The 21,248-nt window shown below is 40.9% G+C and overlaps 1 protein-coding gene across 1 annotated transcript; it reads right to left on the bottom strand.

Moving 5' to 3' along the window:
* Nucleotides 1-950: 950 nt before the first annotated feature.
* On the bottom strand, nt 951-19,399 carry SH3GL1 (SH3 domain containing GRB2 like 1, endophilin A2). The gene is made up of 9 exons (XM_063455926.1): nt 19,251-19,399; nt 12,771-12,839; nt 11,535-11,607; nt 11,161-11,304; nt 8,056-8,189; nt 7,316-7,474; nt 1,927-2,155; nt 1,757-1,813; nt 951-1,536 (listed from the first exon to the last, which is right to left on the bottom strand). The coding sequence occupies exons 1-9, from the start codon at nt 19,293-19,295 to the stop codon at nt 1,340-1,342; spliced, it is 1,107 nt and encodes a 368-aa protein (XP_063311996.1). The 5' UTR covers nt 19,296-19,399; the 3' UTR covers nt 951-1,339.
* Nucleotides 19,400-21,248: the final 1,849 nt, after the last annotated feature.

The following is a 21,248-nucleotide window of genomic DNA, read 5'->3' as shown; positions in this document are numbered from 1 at the left end:
GCTGCTGATGCAATCTTACTTTAACAATTCACATTAAAGGAAACAAACTTTAATTTAAAAAAAAAATCAGAAACGGAAGATTATACGGGATATTTTAAACAAAACTTCTTGATACAAAAACACTTTTTGTCAGCCAAGTGCTCCTCAAGGTATGACATTTATTTAAAAAAAAAAAAAAGTTTGTAGCATAGTCACCACTAGACAAACTTGGACATGATGGCCCAATCCTTTTATTTATCTGCACTGTGCGGGAAGTAGTTAGGCAAATGTTTCTAAGAAACACTAACTTCACTTGGTCATTGTGCAGCCATTCAGAAACCATAACCCGAAATGTGTATTCGCTAAACATGGAGAATCAGTTCCAAGAATCAGAGTTAATGTGCGTTCTTAACAAAAGGACATTTCAGCTACTAATACTTTATCTGCTTTTGTAAAAATTGTTTTTATTATCCCAAATTTTAAACTTAGACAGAAGACATTGTATTAGATAGCCAAGACTACGGGGAGATGCTTTCGAGCCAACGGAAAAAAATATGGAGGTACTGGGATTGTTTTGATATTGTAACACTGGCCCAGCCAGGTTCAGATATAGTAGAGAAAAGAAAAGGAAAGCTCGACTACTAACAAATATATCGGACATGGTCTCCTGAAGACTACTGCACATTTGGCTTCTAAAAAACAGTTAAAAAGCTTACGATGTAACAGATATAGGAAACGGATACTAAAGTATATAAAGGATACATAATTTTATATACAGAAAAAGGAGGTTAACACCTGAGCTGCAAGAGGATATGCCTCTGGCAGTCAGAAGGATAAGTAACATATGGTACTGTTGTCTGTTATATAATATATATATATATTTTTTTTTTTTATATACGCAAAAAAGTTTTCCAAAGTGGATATTATTAGCATATCTGAAGAGGATAATGTGTGTGTGTGTGTGTGTGTGTGTGTGTGTTACAGGGTAAAAAAAACAAGAACCAGACAGAGAAATAGAATTTTGCAAAGCTGCTGGGAAGTCTAATATGATTCACCCAGTTAGGGATATTTAGTGTTCTATGGCATACATTCACATTCAGTGAATCCCTAATAGAAATAGTTTGTAATTATGAAATATGCTTTAGCAAAAAGAAAAGGACGGAGATAGATTTACTATTGAGCTGGTGCCCACGAACAAGAAAACCATTAAAAAAAAAAACAAGTACTGTACAGAAAAAAAAAAAGGAAAAACAGCTGGTCTTTAATACATACGCCCAAAACAGGGAACTGTAATCTCGGATTTTGGTCCTTAGTGTTAGTAAGAAGGTTGGATTGTAACCCCAACCATGAGTTAGAAAACTCACTGAGGTAATGGAACCAAAACCTCTACATAATTGAGAGGAAAAAATCCTGATTGGCCGTTGATCATTCCTTCATACCAGTTCTCATCAATCTGATTAGTCAGAGTGATGATATCGCCCTCTCGGAAACCAAGTTCTCCGTCGTTCTCGGGGTCAAAATCATACAACGCTTTACAGCATGGTTGATCCAGGGGAGCTACAGTGGGGAGGAAATAAAAAAAAATATATATATTTTTTTTTTAAATGAGAAATAGAAGACAAGATACAGAGAATCAAAACGATGAATTGGTGACGTAAAACTGAAAAGAGAAAAACTAAATATCACATGGAAACATGAAAGTCGAGTGTTTATAGTAATTTGGAAGGAGGGAGAGAAGTGTAGTCTTGGTGGGATGAAAAGTAAGGGAAATACGTACTAGAGCTGCGGTTACTGGAGTTCCTGGCTGGCTTATCTGATCGGAATGATGATGAAGCTAAATAAATAAAAAGGTAAAGTATTTGTTTCAAATTATGCCATAGGCCACTTTTATGTTGAGAAGACATCCCAAAATCACTAGTTTTACCCGTTACGGCTTGACAGACTTACCTGGTGTTCTAGTGGGTGGGTTGCAGGAGAAGCCTCCGTTGGAATGTTCATTCTCAGAATAATCATAGGTCTCTCGCGGCTTAGGTTTGTATTCTCTCTTGGGTTTGGAGGAGGCTTCTTGCATTCTATCCTTCAGTTTGTCAGACAATTCATCCAAGATCTGCACTGCCTGTCTGTGATAATCAAGTGCCGCCTCCACCAGGGCTGAGAGTTGGCTCACCTGCTCCACCTGCAAAAAGAAAAATGTTTCCAATTCACATTATGTATATTTTATTGGCTCAGAGTCAATATCTGATAGATGTATAATAAACTTATTTTTATTTTATTGTTTTCAAACACTTTTTTCAAACAGAGAATTTCTGAATGAGCAACTAAAACATGAGTAGACATGATTGCATCAAGAAAGATCTGCTGAGGGGCGAAGCCAAGCTGCCATGCTGAGCGGTCGCACATGAGACGAGTTCCGTGCAAAAACGCTCTAAATCAGCCAAAATCGGGGCAAAAACCCACCTAATCGACTGTTAGGCGACCTGGAGAAGGGAGCCCTAAAACTGTAGAGCCAAGCAACCCGACCAAAATCAGAGGCTCCTAACCAGGGATAGACCTGAGGCCTACCAGAGGCCTACTCTGACAAAGCAAGGGAGGCGGCCGATCCCTACGCCGACTGAAGCCACTCACCTGGAGGTCTCCCTTGCATACTCCCCCCCCCCACCCCCACCCCAGCGCCCCTGAGACCTCCTACCCAAGAGTCTGACCTGCCTCACACGCTGACTACCAAAGCAGCTCCCAGTCAGTCACCCTCTCCAGCTACAACACCCCAGCTCAAGGGGGGCATCGGCTGAAATGACCACGCTATCAAGGCACAAGCCCCACACACTCGCACGCTGGGACTCTCTCATACAGATACCGTGGATCTGGTGTTGCCTGACACGCATCCCTAACATGATTTTGCGCAGCATCTTATAATGTATAACGTGTAATGCTCAGTTTTTGTTTCACCAGTTCTAACTTAGCCTGCTTCTCCCATTGTTCTAACCTGCCAGAACTATATTCTAGATGTCACTTCCTAACTTAATGCTTGTAGCCTACTGTTTACAAATTAGCATGATACAGTATGAAACTTGGCTATGTCTTAGCAAGCATAGTGGCTATAAAGTACACCATAGAGCAAACGTGATCTCGGTTTGTTTTACTGTGATATAATCTGCTGTGAAGTGAACGAGAACCAAAAGCAGAAATTCTGATGATGCCACCAAGAAGGCCGATCGGGGGCGGTGCCAGTGTCGGTGGACCGCACAACACTGGAAATAAGGTGAGTTTTAAAATTTTCTAAGGGGGCTAAAGGTAGGCAAGCCACCTAAATGGTGGATTAAACACTATATGGTAAAGAATACATGTATACATCCAATTCCACTGATAAACAAAAAGGAAATGGCATTTGTTACCCAAACAGATCTTCCAACCCCTTTACCTTATAATAATACTTAAACCTTAAAGGGACACTATAGTCACCTGAACAACTTTAGCTTAATGAAGCAGTTTTGGTGTATAGAACATGCCCCTGCAGCCTCACTGCTCAATCCCCTGCCATTTAGGAGTTAAATCCCTTTGTTTATGAACCCTAGTCACACCTCCCTGCATGTGACTTGCACAGCCTTCCATAAACACTTCCTGTAAAGAGAGCCCTAGTTAGGCTTTCTTTATTGCAAGTTCTGTTTAATTAAGATTTTCTTATCGCCTGCTATGTTAATAGCTTGCAAGAGCCTCCTGTATGTGATTAAAGTTCAATTTAGAGATTGAGATACAATTATTTAAGGTAAATTACATCTGTTTGAAAGTGAAACCAGTTTTTTTTTTTCATGCAGGCTCTGTCAATCATAGCCAGGGGAGGTGTGGCTAGGGCTGCATAAACAGAAACAACGTGATTTAACTCCTAAATGACAGTGAATTGAGCAGTGAAATTGCAGGGGAATGATCTATACACTAAAACTGCTTTATTTAGCTAAAGTAATTTAGGTGACTATAGTGTTCCTTTAACAAAAAATTGTGCCGATTAACCCATTGCTATTGGGGCACCACGAGCTTGTCTGTCATTATTTCATTGCACAATAACAAAATAAAGAATAAAAAAAAAAAAAAAATGATCTGCTAACAGACTTGCCGTTTTGGAAATGCTCTGACCCAGTCGTGTAGCCATCACTATTTGGCTTTCGAAAAAGTCACTCCGATCTTTTCGGTTGCCCATTTTTCCTGCTTCCAACACATGAAATTCAAGAAGTGACTGTTCACTTGCTGCCTACTATATCCCACCCCTTGACAGGTGCCATTGTAACAATATAATCAATGTTATTCACTTGATCAAGCAGTGAGTTTTAAAGTTGTGGCTAATCCGTGTAGATTCATTTTGCAGTTTTACTACAAATATTGCAAAGTTATGGTTTGAAAACTTTACATTTTGGTATGCCAAGACAACAACTTTAATAGCAGTCACAGAATCCAAAATCGTTAAACAAAAGTAACTGCCCCCCTCCAATGGGTATTTAACCACAAATATTTTGTCATTTTTAAATTAAACCATTTTATCACTAACCTCTGTCAAAATCTTACTTTTGTATTCTACATATTTCATGGGTCCTACAACTCTATGACACTTTGACACAGTGCTCCTCAACCCTCTCCTCAAAGCACACTTAACAGTCCAGGATTTAGGGATTACCCAGGTGTATCTAAGGTGTTCAAAAATATATATAATTTATTTATTTATTTTTAGACACACCCAGGTAATCCCTTAATCCTGGCCTGTTATGTTTGCCTTGACGAGCACTGCTTGACACGACTTTACCCAGTCATTCAGTTTTGAGGACGTGGCTTCCCCCCTCTTCCTTGTGTGCAACTCGGTGCATTTGTTTTTGTTAGAATTGTCCCAATACAACAAAAAGGCAGATAGTGGACAATTGTTTTCCATATTTTGGTTCCACCTGGACAAGATGAAATCCAGTTACCCTAAACGTAGTCTGGAAGGCTTTTTGGCAAATTCCAGATCTTGAAAACAATATCTGGATTTTGCATTTGGTCTTTTGTCAATAACCCTGCATGTGTGTACAAAAGCAGTATGGAATGTTTAATTCCTGGATTATGTGGATCGGAGGAAGATTCCCGTTTGCTGCATTATTTTGTTATATTTTTGTATTTAAATGATTAACATTTTGTGTGGGCTCCTTTCTTTCTTTCTTTATCTTTCTTGACTTGCGTGGTCCAGAATTTTAATATATAACTCCAGTCGTAAAAAAAAAATAAAAAAAAATATTTGGGTTGGCAAAAGAGAATAAGTAATGTTTTGCACCTTTGACAAACAAGCATAGCTCCTGTACACACTGAGGTGATGAAAGCGTGAAAGTTAACACGTACATGCAGATTGTTCTCCTGTTTCAAGGACTAGCTGCCATTTCTCCAATCATACATTTTACAGTTGCATTTACCCATGAAACAGTCTTTCCACCTCATCTAAAAAGCTGTGAGAACAAGGTCTTAATATTTCCATAAGATTATTAATCATCCTCCCCTTGATGGTTTTCCTGGAACCGAAAGAAAAAAAACCAAAAAAAAAAAAAACACCAATAAACAGCCCCGCACACTCCAGGATGTGATTAAAGGGCTAGTTCACCACGACCAAATTAAGTGTTTTGTAGTGGTCATGGTGTAAGAAGTCGGTGTATTCAGGGCTTTAAGTCTAAGTGTTCCGGGCTGACCAATGGTAATGGTACACTAATCGTGTTAGAAATACATATTACTATAGTGTTGGACTACCTACTTAGGTATTCCGGCCTTCTTTAGAATGGAGTTAAAAGGGTAATCTACTTATCTTTTCTCCATCGCCACCCTGAACTCGCCGCAGTTGGCGCCGCCTCCATGGCTGAGACCATCAATCTTGACAATCTCAGCCAATCCAATGCTTCCCAGAGGAAAGCATTGGGAGGCTAATGTGCATGCGCGGGAAAACGTTGAGCTGTGTCAATCAGCATCTCCTCAAAGAGACACATTAAATCAATGCATCTCTATGAGAAGCTTTCAGCGTCTCCATGCAGAGCGTGGAGACACTGTGCAAAATTGACACAGAAAGCACCACTAAGTGGCTGCCACTAGAGGTGTTACCAAGCACCAATGTTAACATTGCCTTTACTCTGAAAAAGCAGAGTTTACAGTGCTAAGACTACAGGGACAGGCTTCAGACACCAGAACCACTATATTAAGATGTAGTGGGTCTGGTGACTATAGTGAGTGTCCTTTTAATTCTGTGTAAATCTTTTGTGACCAGAGTTTAATTCATGGGCTGCGAGTGCTCAAATTCTGACTATTTGTTATAGCAGGAACATAGATCAGGTGACTTTATCAGTCTTCGACTGTCAAATTGTGGTCCATGATCTATACACCAAAACTGCTTCATTAAGCTAAAGTTGTTTTGGTGGCTATAGTGTTCCTTTACGAGTACCTTTATGAAGAAGACATTGATCTCTCCCTGCAAAATAGATCTATCTGGGAGGTATGCAGCATTTTCTTTTATTATATTAATATAGCTTTGCAGCCTTTCAAGAACTTGCTGCATTAGGCCTGTGCCAGGTGAGGGCTGGCATATTTCTACACTCATGGATTCAAACTGCCAGTCCAGACAGTGATAGATCTGTGAATTTTCTCTCCTAAGGGATGAATTTCCACTTGCCATTGGCTAGTGGGAAGCAACTTGTATTTATGAAATATAATTTTGTTTGAATAATAAAGGAACAATATAGAGTCATAAACACAAACATGTATCCCTAATCCTATAGTGTTAAAAATACTTTCTAGGACCCATGGTAAATTTAGTAAAATCTTACCTTAATTCCAGTCTGCTAGTGCTGGCTCTGCCCCTGATCTGACATAAGTAATGATATCAGCCAATCCAGTTCTTTACCATAGGAAAGCATTGGGTTGACGGAGATTGTCAATTATAAAGATCTCAGCTAAGAAGGCTGGCCGGGGGGGCAGAGCCAAACATCACCCCAGCCAATCAACATATCATAAAAATACATTGAATCAATGCATCTCTATGAGGAAAGTTCAGTGTCTCCATGTAGAGGGTGGAGACACCGAATGACAATCACACTGTGCAGCACTGCCCCAGGAAGCACCTCTAGCAGCCATCTGAGGAGTGGCCACTGGAGGTATCACTGTAATGTAAGCACTGCATTTTCTCTGAAAAAACAGTGTTTACTGCAAGAAGCCTGCAGAGACTGACTATACTGATCAAAACAACTACATTGAGCTGTAGTTGTTCTGGTGACAACAGTGTATCTTTAATTTTCAAGGCTTCTAATTAACAGGTGTAACTAATGTATACATATTTACGTCTTACATCAGTATCCAGGAGATTAAGCATGCTGGTCTCTGCCACCTCTTTCGACTCTTCAAATTTTTCCATGGCTTGCCTCAGTTCCTCATCCGGGATCTTTCCCTGACGTTTCTTCTTGTAATCGTAATCTAATCGCCTGCCTTCCATCTTCTTCAAATGGTGCTAAGAGGAAGAAAAAAAAAATGCAGTGAGGTGCTTCCAGTTCAGAGATCATGTTTACAAGTTAAAGAATCACTATAGGGTCAGGAACAAACATGTATTACTGGCCCTATATTGTTAAAACCACCATCTAGCCCCCCAGCCACCCCTTGACTCCCTTAAATAGGGTGAAAACTCCCCGCCCTGACCCGCCTCCTTGGCTGACGTCATCAGAATTGATCTCAGCCAATACAATGCTTACCCATAGGAAAAGCATTGGATTGGCTGAGATAGTCAGGGAGGTGGGGCAGAGGTGGAGTCAAACACCACCCTAGCCAATCAGCATCCCCTTATGGAGATACATGCAGAAGGTGTAGACACTGAATGTCAGTGCTGAACCGCAGGAAGCAGCACTAAAATTACATTAAAAAAATCCTGCAGTGACTGACTATGCTCACCTAGTATAATAATAAGCTGTAGTTGTTCTGGTGACTATAATGTCCCTTTAAACAGTTACAGAGTGGATTATGGAACAACATAAAAAAATTTCAGGACACCGTAACAAATCCCTTTAGAACCTGGATGTCAGTGTTGTTCCTATGTACCTGTATCTCCTTCAGATCTTTATCACACAGATTTTGTAGGGGGTCCAGAAAGTTTTGTTTCACTTCTATATCCAGAGAATCCTTTACTTCTGCCAACCTCTTCATGGACTCCCCAGCATCCAATAAAGCATCACCTTTTAAGACATGATAAGTGACAACATGTAAGTGAGAGCTTTATTCTCTTTCTCATTCATTTATACGTTCGTGAAACATTTGCCCTACAGCTCTTGGACTACAATGTTGATAATTCTCTCTAAGCCATTGTGGCAACAAGTCAAGAGGTATGTGGATTTTTATTTAATTGTATTATTATTGTGGAATACAAGGTGGGATTACCATCAATTCACCCTTTAGTGAAAAACCCTTATAAGTTTTCACTTAAAAATAAAAAATGTACATGCTGCGTGCTGGTTCGATGGTCATGTGATGTATTGTGTGAGCACTGAGACAGCATAGCACAGTGTAGATTGTCTGTTTCAGCGCACGGGTGCCTCTACATATCTATGCAGTCAGTGTTTCATCTCCATACATTCAATATTGCAAATCCTTTACTTCACTACACCTAGAACATGCAGTACTGGTGCTGCCGTAAAAAAAAATTAAATATATACAAAATACTGGTTACGAAACAGCGCACACACACAAAAATAAACATGGTTTTAAATTTTACAAAGCTACTTAAAATCGCCCATCTTAGCAAACAAATATGGAGATTCAGTTCCACTATATGGCCATAACATGTTAAGCCCACCACTACATCACTACCCCAACATTGGTGGGTCCTACACTCATTTTAGCATGGGACATAAACATGCTAACTGCTAACATGCTAACTAAACAATATGTACTGCTACAGACTCTCCTCAAATTTAGGCTTTCCTGTGGTTATCTCCAAAGGGGCACCTAAGTTCTCTTCCCAGTCATACAAATACGATATACTTTACAACATAACCATTGGAACTTACAAACAGAAAACTAGGAGAGTGAGGTGGAATATTGCAGAAAATGAGGAGAGTCTCGGGAAGGCTTGCTGCACTTGAGACTAAGGTTTCTTGAAATCCATATAATCACAGCTATTCATGAAGGTGCTGTTGCCTCTCTGAATAGTTCTCTCTTCTCTGGTCAGCAAAAAAAAAAAAAAAATGTGGTCTCCTATGTCTCTGGACTATCTAGTTATGTTCTTTACTCGAGATAATGCAATTAGACAGTTAGGGAGATTGTCTGTTGTCCCCAACCAGTTTAAAAGCAGAGCACCCATTCTCCCTCCATGCCCTTAGCTTCACTAAAGCACCCATTCTCCCTGATTGACGTCACGTCTGCTAGGGAGTAGGAGGAACGTACAGAAAAGAGATCATGGCCTGTTGGTCCTTGGTGTTTAGTAGAAATGATCATGAGAACTGTGTGCTTGGCAACACAGATTCATCTTGCCATGCTCTATTTCTTTTTTTTTTTTTTAATTCTTTATTTTTCTTGTGCATTTGATTACATAACAGAGGTACCTGTAGCGCCACAACAGCAATTAGGCATTTTGATGGCATACATTGTCATGGCAGAAATAAACAGCACTTTTTTTTTTTTTTTTTATGGAAAACATAACAGGCTGGGAACACTTAAGTTTATAAACATGCTAAATACAGGTTAGCTTTGTATGTCTGTTGTGGTGGGTCATGGTGGGGTCGTCACGCTTGAGTCAGGAAACGTACAGTGGTTCTAGTGTATATAGTGGTGGTTAGATACGATTAAACATTGCTTAACTAGCTAAGGATATCGGGTGATGCCACGACAGCTTAGGTAAGTACGGCATCTTAACTGTAATTCGCAAGCATGGCTGAGTAGGAGCACTCTTTTGTCTACGGTGTAGGCAATATAAACAGGCTTATTGAATTATGTCAGGGGATTAACAACATACAGTGTGAACATTAACAGGTTATATTAGCTGACATTTGAGTTAGGTGCAGTCATATGCTTGATAATTTGTCACTTTTAACTGCTAAACTGAGAAATACTAAATAATAAGCTATTGGGTGAGGGAAGAGTTAATAGCAGAGAGTCCCACCATGCGGCTCCACTCAGCCCACACCCTCCGTAGGCAGGGTATCATCCAGTGGTAAGAGAAGGTCAGCCTATACCCGACAGGTATTGTCCCGATAGCCAGTGAGAGAGCCCATCAGTGGGCATCGCTTGGAGTTTACTGCTTTTTTTCAAAATCCGGGCCATGCCGGTGCTCAGTTGGTTACGCGCTGGGTTCCTCTCAGAGTATTCTCCGCGCTGCAGCAGTATTCCCTCTCCCGGCTGGTTAGGACCGGGGTGCTGTAGTGTGCGCCGGGGTTTCCGTCTTGGACTCCGCGTTGCTGCACGGGGATTTCCCCTGTGTTGCTGCCTGTTGCTGATATGCCTGCGCCTTGTGCAAGGGTGACCCGGCGGCAGTCGGGGCTTCTGCGCCTTCCGTGGTGTCGATCGGGTGTCCTGGTATTGGGCTGCTGGCCGGCTATTTGGTCGTGGGTTCTGCCTGGTAAGGTCATCACTGTGAGGTGGGGCAGGCTGAAGTAGTCTGCACTCTAGCCGCTGCCAAAACTTTTCAAAGTGTCTGTCAATCTTCGCCAGGATATCATGTGTAGCGTCGGTGGGGCTCTCAGCACCCATGATTTCCACCATCTTGGGTGGAGCTCTGTGCTCGCGCTTTGCCCACGGGCTGGCCTGTGTTACTTCGGCCCGCCTCGGGTCGTCTCCGCTTGGTAGACCCGGATCACCCCCACCGGTCCAGGGGGGGGGGGGGTGGGCAGGCTGAAGTCAAGTCTCTGGAGGGCCTCAGTGCCGAGGAGAGCGGCTGCCTCTCCCCTGCCTCAGTAGGCCGCGCCTGGATCTCCGTGCTCCCTGCCCCGACGGGCGTCGGGGTAGTGTCTATCGATTCAGCGGGGCACCCCCGACGTGGGTGGTGCACCCGTGATGAACTTTGGGCCATGTTGCCACCGCTTTTTGCCCGCTCGGTTTGAGCTTGTGTTAGACACGTCTGCTCGGTATGGTGTCTCTATTTTTTAAGGTTTCTTGCAAGGTTATGATATATCTGGCATATCATACAATCACAGCTTTTGCTCCTGTACTTACCAAAGTTTGATTCGTCCCCAAGCTCTTTGCCATATCTGATCATGGTTTCTCCAAGGAGACCCTCTGGTTGGGGATAACCTGGATTTTTCACTTGTCCTCGGATCTTTGACACGGTGTTTAGCATGGACAACTTGGCCCGGGATGCTGAGAATGAGAAAAGGCGTAAAATGAGAGACCATACAGAAGTCTAAAAATTGGAAAACTGGAGCTGCAAATGCAAGAAATTAAACAATTTAGTAGAAGGTGGGTATAGAAAAAAAAATGAAAGGAAAAGAGAGAACATACTGTGACAAAAAACAAACAAACAAAAAAAGAGTAGAACTCAGATTAAAAGTAGTATAGTAGTCATCATAAGCCATGGTATGTAAACTTACCTGGATTTGGCTGAAGATACTCTGTTGTCTTTGCCAATACATCAGCCACAGCTTTGCTGGTGACATCCACTTTCTGCATAAACATAAGAATCTGTTAAGAATCCTAAGCTAAACACGGACAGCATAATTTCCAATGACAATGTGTCAATGGTGAATAGGGTGTAAGAGCTATTGTAAATATGGCCACATGATATAAATCAAGGCTTGACATTGCCCCGGCAAGCACAAACCCAGCCCTGGCCTGTTTGCCATGGACCTTCAAGGCTTGTGGTGACAAGTAACTTTTAGGGCCTGGCTAGTAATGTAAGACTAGAAATATTAAAATGTTACTCCAACCCATTATGAGGGGTGGGCCTTTCTGATGTAAAATGCCATATTGGGCACTATGGAGAGTTTTACTCACCTGTAATCCACAGCCAAGCAAAGCTCCCAGTGGCAACTTCCATGCCCCCTTCCAAAGTCACAGAGAGTTCACGCAGACCTATCAAAGGCTTCTCACAGAGAAGCCTGTGATTTGTCTGTTTTGCTGTCTCAGAGCACATGCGCACAACATGGGCCGGCAAGGGGAGAGAGGGTTCTTTTTTTAATTGTTTTTTTTAAATAGAAAAAGAAAGATTCACTGAGGGTAAGAGAGGCATCGCAATGTGGGTGGAAAGGATTGTAATCTTCTCCTTGCAGTCACTCTACCAGCAAGGAAGAAGATGATCACGTCTGTCGGCAACGTGCAGTGAGTCCTGGTGATAGACGCGAAATATGCATAGAATTGACAATAGACCGCGCCCAGCACACAATTAAAAATATCTCCGGATATGCTGTGTTTCAAGCTGAAACACTGCACATACTGACATTACCACTTCAAATCACTGAAGTGATCATGGTGGTTGGAGTAACCCTTTAAATCCCTGTTCTAAAGTTCTTGTTTAAAGGGATACTCCAGTTACCACTTAAGCAAGATATTAAAAACACAAAAACCTGTATTCTCTTGTGCCGGAAAAACTTTAAACAGGAAAGATCTTATCTATTTTCTATTGTGTGTAATATGATTGATATTTTTGCATTTCCTGTTTGCATGTAAAACTTAATGTAAACCTAATATGCAAAGTAAATACAAACAGGGTACATTAAAAAAAAAAAAAAAAACATAAGTAAAAACGCCTAACGATGAGTTATTAGATTGAGGGGAAAATATAGAACTTCCCCCATTTTAAAAAAAAATTAATTTTGTGTTAACCGTACCTTTTCCATTTCTTTGAAATCATCGTCCAGTTTGGTCCCTTCTGCACCTCCTACTTTTTCACTCACCATCTGAGAGAGATTAAGATAATTTCATGTTAAAGTATTACATTAGGAACATTCACCCAAACTGCTTTTTACACAGTTGTTTATTCACTAAACTAAAAATTATGACGAGATGTCAAGGGAATTGCACACTAAAGGCCAAAACGGGGGGAAAAAAACAAAAACAAAAAAACCTATTTCAGCTATTTAAAAAAAACAAACAAAAAAAAAACCCCAAAAACTATTTGCTTACATCTCAAATTTGCATTTAATTTGTCATTTCATCAATCCATGACATACTAATTATATTCTGAATGTCCTCACAGCACCTAAAAAACAGCCACTCCCGTTACCACTGTGCTGTTTACATGTTGTCTATATTATTTTAACTTGTTCCTTGTGCTTAGCTCTTATTTTACAGCTTATCCACAACTTTCTTTGCTCTCTAAAAAAAGTTTTTAAAACCACAGATGTAACAATTGTCAATACCAAAAAAAATGTAAGCGGAATATTTCTCATAGGGCTTTAACTAATTTTAAAACATTTTCAGTTTGCTTTGATTACGCAATCTTTCTTTTAGAATTCCTTTTCTTTGTTTATCGACTTCTGCGTCCCCTGTGGTATTATTTTGGTGTGATTGTGTTGGCTTGACAATAGTTTATTCATTATTATTATTCTACAGCATGTATTTTACAAGACAAAATTTGAATTGGACAAAAGGGTTTTCACAAACACATCAGGAGATATGGCGCCTTGGAATGCCAAACATGATTCAGCACCAGAACCACTAGAGCAAAAAGAAAATAAGGGAGTGTCGCGAGTTAAAAACGATATTGAATGAGTCAGATACATTTACATTCTTATGCACCTGCAAATAGACTTGGTAGGTTTAACTCAAAGAAACGACTGGATAGTTAGTAGAGGGATTAGAGAACAGTATTCAGGTTGTTATGCATAAATTATCACGAGCATTTTGCATGTGTGCCAGTAGGAACACTGCGTTTTGGCATTTCTACTGAAAATAAATAAGTTATTGATGCTTAGAGGATATTTTAGGTGTGTTACACTGCAGCTGTAGAATATCAATAATCAAAATAGGGAACTACTTTGATCCACAGAAGAGTCAATCCAATAACCACCTCAATCTTTGCCAGTATCCAAGGACAGGAAGACAGAACTCTTCACTGGAATGTTTTCTTTTGTCCTGGTGGCCAAGATTCCAAATGTCCTGCTGTTTTCGAACACGTAGATAAGCATCAATCATTTCGAGTCATTCTTCTCTATATTACCTTGGTTACTGATTAAATGGAATCCACTTGGAAATTTTATTTTTGCCACAAAACACATGACCTTTTTTGTTCCAGGAAAATAGTGACCTGATTTTCCTACTAGAAACATTCTGGAATAGGTTCTTGAAGGATTTTCTTCTGGCACAGATTCCAATATAGCTATTTCTTCGGTTTACTAGCTTCTAGCTTTAGGGACCTCTGAATAAGGAAGACGATAGGGAAACACTGTAAGAGGAACCCTATTGAATAACCATTTAGGATATCGTTTAAAGATCCAGCTGACAGAGGTGGAATTTCCCAGGCCGCGTAATATGCTGAAGTTGTCTTTCTACAGGAAACCTGGTGTCAATCTCTTATAAATGTTTCCTGCCAGGAGGTCTTTCCTTTTTTTCTTTTTTTTGCATCATAGGAGGACAGTCAACAGGATTGAAATGGGTTGATCAAAGAACAAATGTTTTGTTTCTTTTTCAACTATCCCGGGACAAAGCTTTTCATCCTTCATTCATCAATTGGCCCTTGCTGAGAACCTCAGTCCTTCCATTGACAAGTCCCACAAAGTTAAAAAACACTTTCTGGATCCTTTTATTCTCTTAGCATGGTCCACCTCAACCAACGCATGTGTGTACATTCCACTCGAGGATTTTACCTAACCAGTTAAAAAACGTAAGGCATTACAGATATGTTCCAACATTCTATAACTTAGACAAGTCTACTTTGCTTCTCCTATGGATGGAAGCTCCATATCGCCATACAACAGCCAAGCATTGCTCCGCCATGGCACTTGACAGAAGCCCAGCTTGCAGTAGAAGCCTAATTAAGGAGTGTATGTCAGTTCTCTCCATCCATCCATAAGAAAACATCAGTGTTCCCAAAAAACAACAAAACAAAAAAAAAAACAAGTAGGAGTATTTACAGTCTGAGAAAAGGCAGACTTACAGCTGCACATATAAGCAACTGTGTGCAGAGAGATAGGGACAGCGGATCTCCTTGCATCGTAACCTAGACAATAAGCCATTATGGTGCATGGAGTGTCTCTTTAAAGAGGGGAATGACTGGTATGTGGGAAGATGTGAAATCCAATCACACCCACAGCCTAGGGAACAGAGTGCAAACCTACTAATGATCCAGCAAGAACGTATGCACACAGCATTTCCAATAATATTTCTACATTCCTTATCATCACTCCATCCACTCTATACTGCAAGATTTAAAGCGAGCATTTTAACACATGAACAGGTTTATTGTCACTAGTAATTTTACAGGAGCAGAGCTTGCATCTATCACGCCATTGAAATGGACAGATTTGTTTAGAATGACAATACCAAAATGAATATTCTACATTTTCTCACCAGCAGATGTAGGACTGGGCTTTGGGTGCCAGTTTTTGGCTTGAAAACGGTACAAAAACTGGTGTGACGGCACACAAAGCCTCCTTGAAACCACAATTACTACAATAGACTGTAGGGGGTGATGGTACTATAAAACTATGGGCATTGACTCAAATTTACCTCGTAATGCCTGGAAAACTCGGGTTTAGCGAATATTCCTGGTAGATTACCACAATATATTTAATTTAACCACTAAAAGAAAAAGCAGCAAGTACAAAACTAGTATTTTAGCAGTCTTATGTGGTTAAAATATCCAGGATCAAATGTATACAGACTACGGTAAGTTATTTGGCTTAGCAAAATATATTCCTGAAATCGACTACTGGACAGTATCGGCAAGAAATTTCAAAATACTATGTTCTTATTTTGCGTTCTCGTTCTCTAAGGGATTCAGGAATTATTGTGCATTATAGTAATACATAGTTTATAAATATATGGCGACAGAATATTACATGGATAATTAGGTCTGGCGTTTGGGCGTCTTTCATATTTTTGGTCAGAAAACAAAGCATCTTCAGTGCTCCTCTGCTAATCTGAGCACTGGTATGCTTCAAAGGGAGACCCACTGATTGCCATCTAACATATAAGCTGTGAAAAAGCCATTTCCGACAGCCATCGCTCAGAATAGCTATGGGAAACAGACATAAGTTAGCAGTGGAACTCCACCTTTTGTCAACTTAAGCTTTGCACGTAAGACAAAGTAATACCTATCTTTTGATTGCATTGAGATTTCCATGAGATTCTAACGTAATCTATGCAAGTATTTCATACAGGTATATCATTTTGAACTATATAAAGCACCCCATTAACTTTGTGCCCCTATTTAAGTATCCATGTAAGCAAGGGAATGATCTGGCACCAAACAGGAGCAGGATTGATGAGTACCAGGTGCTCTGTTCCCATTTCCAGCGATAATTCTAAGATGGTGTCTGCGAGAGCATTTGTGACAATGCAAACGGTCACCCACTAGTGAGAGGAGCAGAATAGGAGGCCATGCTGCCCAGTTCTAAATGGAGCATCAACATCATGCAAATACAGAGCAATGGCAGTCACCAAATAGTTCTGTGCACCTTTCTCTGCAGTATTTGCAATATGGGAGAGACAGTCTCCTTCCCTACACAGGACAAAACAGAGGCTGACAGAAGCACTCCGTAAAAACAAAACCGTATTATCTATTCTGCAATACAGGAAGTTGCTTCAGCAAATACTTTATACTGCAGCCCAGGAATATAGCGGGTTAAGAGCCAACGACAGATGTTTGAATATAAATCAATAAAACCACCAACAGTTGTTTTTACAATTACTTGCCGTTACTTTCCAACCCCCATCGTTGTGCAATATGGTGCCTGATAATACTATTCCCGAAGAAAGTAAAAATGTATTGGGTGGATACAATGCATTTTACACACTTTATAAAAGAAGAAAAAAAAAAAAGAGGAAAGCTCACGCCAAGACATTTTTACTAAATTAATCCCACAAGGAGAGAAAAAAAAACGAAATCCCTAAACCCATTACTAAGAACAGTGTAAATGTGGATTGGTGCTGCCTTTGTTTCAGAGAAAATATTTACTGTAGTCAAACTACAGATTAAGTAAGCACACACGTGACATCACTATACTGGACAGTGTTAACATGTGTTACCAATTACAGTGTGTTTTGTTTCCTACCCCCTTCAAGGTAAACAGCTAGGCTCGATAAGACCCTTAAAGGAACACTAAACCGTCAAGAATAAAAACCTATATTGCTAATGCTTTAGTAGACCTGTTCCATTTTAGTTATAGGTACGTGTCCCATAAAATTAATAAAACGTTTTGCCCACAATTTTCCAGCGCTCTGGCTCCCACGTGGTCACAGAGGAGCATTGAGGATCTCTTGCAAACACCTGATGCGTTCACATGATGCACACACATCCAAGCTTCCTCATAGGAACACTGAATCAATGTTGTTGAGTCATGTTTTACTTGTTTATAGCTGCAGAAGAGCCCCTATTGGTGGTCAGAAAGACTAGAAGTGGATTTAACCCTGTAATGTAAACATTGCAGTTTCTTTAAAAAAATTTTTTAAAAATTTTAAAGCAATGTTTTACATTGCAGAGGAGGGTTGAAATGACAGGACCACTGCACCCAGAACTCTTCGATGAGATGAAGAGGACTGGGTGATGTTAGTGGTCCTTTAATAGAACACAATAGTGTTAGAAATACAAACCTGTATCCCTAATGTTATAGTGCCCCTGATCCTAGTAATGTACAGTCCTCCCCCCACCATAGAAAAGGTGCTGCAATGTAGGGCTTAGCTCATTGGCTGAGAGTGCTCAGATGGTGCTGTCAAACAATGTGCCACTGAAGCTACCAGAAACTCATAGAGCAGGAGCTTCCTTCTCCTGCTATAGGTACTTCCGTTAGCTACGTACCCTGGAAGAATAGCCAGAGCTCTTCTGACACCATAACCACTACAGAAGGTAAAAAAAAAAAAAAAAAGCTGATTCCAATGTGCCAGCTTCCAGAAATGAGAGCCACAACGGTTCTGGGTGACACCAAATTTGAAAGACTGAATAGCCGCTTGAAATCTTGAACCTAGACTTCCTGAAGTTGAACCTTGTATCTTATTTACACAAAATAACTTCTAAAAGGAATGTGCTCTAGTTTAAAAAAACAAAAACAAAAAAAAAAAAACAGATTGCATACTTTATTGCTGTCAAAACACTTTGAGTTTGTAGACAATAGTGACTCTAGGTGATTTGTACTCAAAGCAGGGATTATTGCTTTCCAATAGGGATACCCAAGAGGCATGTGTTCACCTGCCAAGGCTAAACTTTCACTCACCAATGGCTAGTGGAATCTTTGAACCCTAGTATATCATCTTCGTCCTCAATGGAAAACACAGGTAATTAAGTTGTCGCAAACTGAAATCTGAAGTTATTTATTTATTTTTAGACTGCCATGTGCCATTAAGCATTCAGTTTGCTACAATTGGCACTTTAGTAAATAAACATTTGAATTGCAAAATGTTAACTAAAGTAGAGTATCTGTAACCATAGGGAATTTGGAGAATGTTTCAAAATAAGCTATTTGCCCCCCTAAATATTGCAGTGCAGCTTTCAATGCACTAAAAAGTGATATTAAGTGAGTTAATCCCAAAGTGTAGTGGTACAGCAATGCTAGAAACATTCCACAAATAAATGATTACTTCCAAAGGTTGAAACATCACACAGCTATGTGCAGAGCACATCTGTTCTATACTTCCCTCTCATATACACAGAGGAAAGGAATTAGGTCAGAGTCCACACATCTATAGCTTTATAGCTCGTTTAACGCAAGGCAACAAATGATTGCTAGCCAATCTGGCTCAAAATGGTCAATGGGCTAGCAGGGACCCAGACTCCAAAAGTAATTACATTAGGCAAAGCTTTGCTAGTATATGTAAGCCCCAAAGAGTAAAGTCCTATTGTTTCTGATCGCCCCACCACTGCAACCAGTAGCCATCAAGCAACCCTACACCAGCTTCAGATCCTGTCAAGGCAATAGCCTCAAAGGCTAGCACTCATTTCAGCCACCCTTTCCTAAAGGCAGCCTATTCACACAACAAGAGATTTGCACAGAGGGAAATTGGCCTCGAAAACAACTGCTGGACCCCCACAGACCCCCTTTTTAAGCCCAGATGTGGGGTAAGGAGAATGGGAGGAGCACCAAGGCAGGATGTGGAAGAGTTTAAGTAAATGTATCCAGTTATGGAACGTTGAGGGCCGCGGGGTTCTGGCTCACCTGGCTGGCTTTGTAGAACTGCTTCTTAAGCCCGGCCACAGACATGGCTCCTGCCGGTAAATTCAGGGCCCGAGAACGGAGAGCTTACAAATACCGCTCTATAGCCTCTTGGGGCTACAGTGTCAGGAAATTACATGGCACTCGGTCACTTCCGCTGTAAGAGAAAAGAGGACGAACTTCAAACAGGAAGTGTAGTATAACGTTCGGGGCAGCCATTTTACTTTTGGGCAGAAAGACTCTTGAAAAGTAACAGGAGGGCAAGTCCTCTAGTAAATAAGTGCTACAAATTCCAAGTTGATTTATTAAAGGGATACTCCAGGCGCCCAGACCACTTCTGCCCATTGGAGTGGTCTGGGTGCCAACTCCCACTACCCTTAACCCTGCAACTGTAATTATTGCAGTTTTCATAAACTGCAATAATTACCTTGCAGGGTTAACTCCTCCTCTAGTGGCTGTCTACTAGACAGCCACTAGAGGGCAATTCCGTGTTTATAGCACATGTAAAGTGTGCTATAGCGTCGCTGGACGTCCTCATGCTGTGTGAGGACCTCCAGCGTCGCCGAAATCCCTGTAGGAAAGCATTCAAAGCATTTTTCAATGCTTTCCTATGGGGGGGTCTAATGCGCGGCATTAGGTCTCCCCCGTCGGCGGGCGCGCATTCTCAATAGGTCTCCCCCGCCGGATGACGTCGGCAGGGGAGGAGTGTGGGAGGACCCTGACCCAGTGCCGAGGGACATCAGCGCTGGATACAGGTAAGTCACTGAAGGGGTTTTAACCCTTTCAGCAACTTGGGATGGGGGGTGGGAGGGAGAGGGGACGTGCAGTGCCAGGAAAACGGTTTGTTTTCCTGGCACTGAAGAGTTCCTTTAATTCTCAAACCAGTCAATAACCACATATAAGTTGCAATTCATTTTTCAGTTAATTATTATTATTGGCATTTATATAGCGCCAGCATATACCGCAGTGCTTAACAATATTATAAAGGGGGGAGATTTAACAATAAACGAGACATTTACAGAGCACACTGCTCAAAAGAGCTTACAATCTAATTCTCTGCAATTTGGGGATTTAGTGAATAAACACCACAGTATATTCATGTGCACCAGCTTTAAAGGGACACTATAGTCACCAGAACAACTACAGCTTAATGTAGTTGTTCTGGTGAGTATAATCATTCACTTCAGGCATTTTCATGCAAACACTGCCCTCTAGGGACATCTCCAAGTGGCCACTCCTCAGATGGCTACTGGAGGTGCTTCCTGGGGCAGTGCTGCACAGTAGGCAGCACTGTCGTTCACTGCTGAAGTTTCCTCATAGAGATGCATTGATTCAATGCATCTCTACGAGGAGATGCTGATTGGCCAAAACAAGGTTTGGGCCCGCCCCATCCCACCTCCATGCAGATTTCAGCCAATCCAATGCTTTCCTTATGGGATTGGCTAAAAAACGGATTTGCCAAAAAGCAGAAATTCTGATGATGCCACCAAGAAGGCGGATCGGGAGCGGGGCCAGTGTCGGTGGACCGCACAACGCTGGAAATAAGGTGAGTTTTAACATTTTCTAAGGTGGCTAAAGGTAGGCAAGCCACCTAAATGGTTGATTAAACACTATATGGTAAAGAATACATGTATACATCCAATTCCACTGATAAACAAAAAGGAAATGGCATTTGTTACCCAAACAGATCTTCCAACCCCTTTACCTTATAATAATACTTAAACCTTAAAGGGACACTATAGTCACCTGAACAACTTTAGCTTAATGAAGCAGTTTTGGTGTATAGAACATGCCCCTGCAGCCTCACTGCTCAATCCTCTGCCATTTAGGAATTAAATCCCTTTGTTTATGAACCCTAGTCACACCTCCCTGCATGTGACTTGCACAGCCTTCCATAAACACTTCCTGTAAAGAGAGCCCTATTTAGGCTTTCTTTATTGCTAGTTCTGTTTAATTAAGATTCTCTTATCCCCTGCTATGTTAATAGCTTGCTAGACCCTG

This window comes from Pelobates fuscus, chromosome 5 (assembly GCF_036172605.1).
Source record: "Pelobates fuscus isolate aPelFus1 chromosome 5, aPelFus1.pri, whole genome shotgun sequence".
In the NCBI taxonomy this organism is placed as follows: domain Eukaryota; kingdom Metazoa; phylum Chordata; class Amphibia; order Anura; family Pelobatidae; genus Pelobates; species Pelobates fuscus.
Note: the sequence above shows the minus strand (reverse complement) of the source record. Positions and strands in the feature narration are given on the sequence as shown.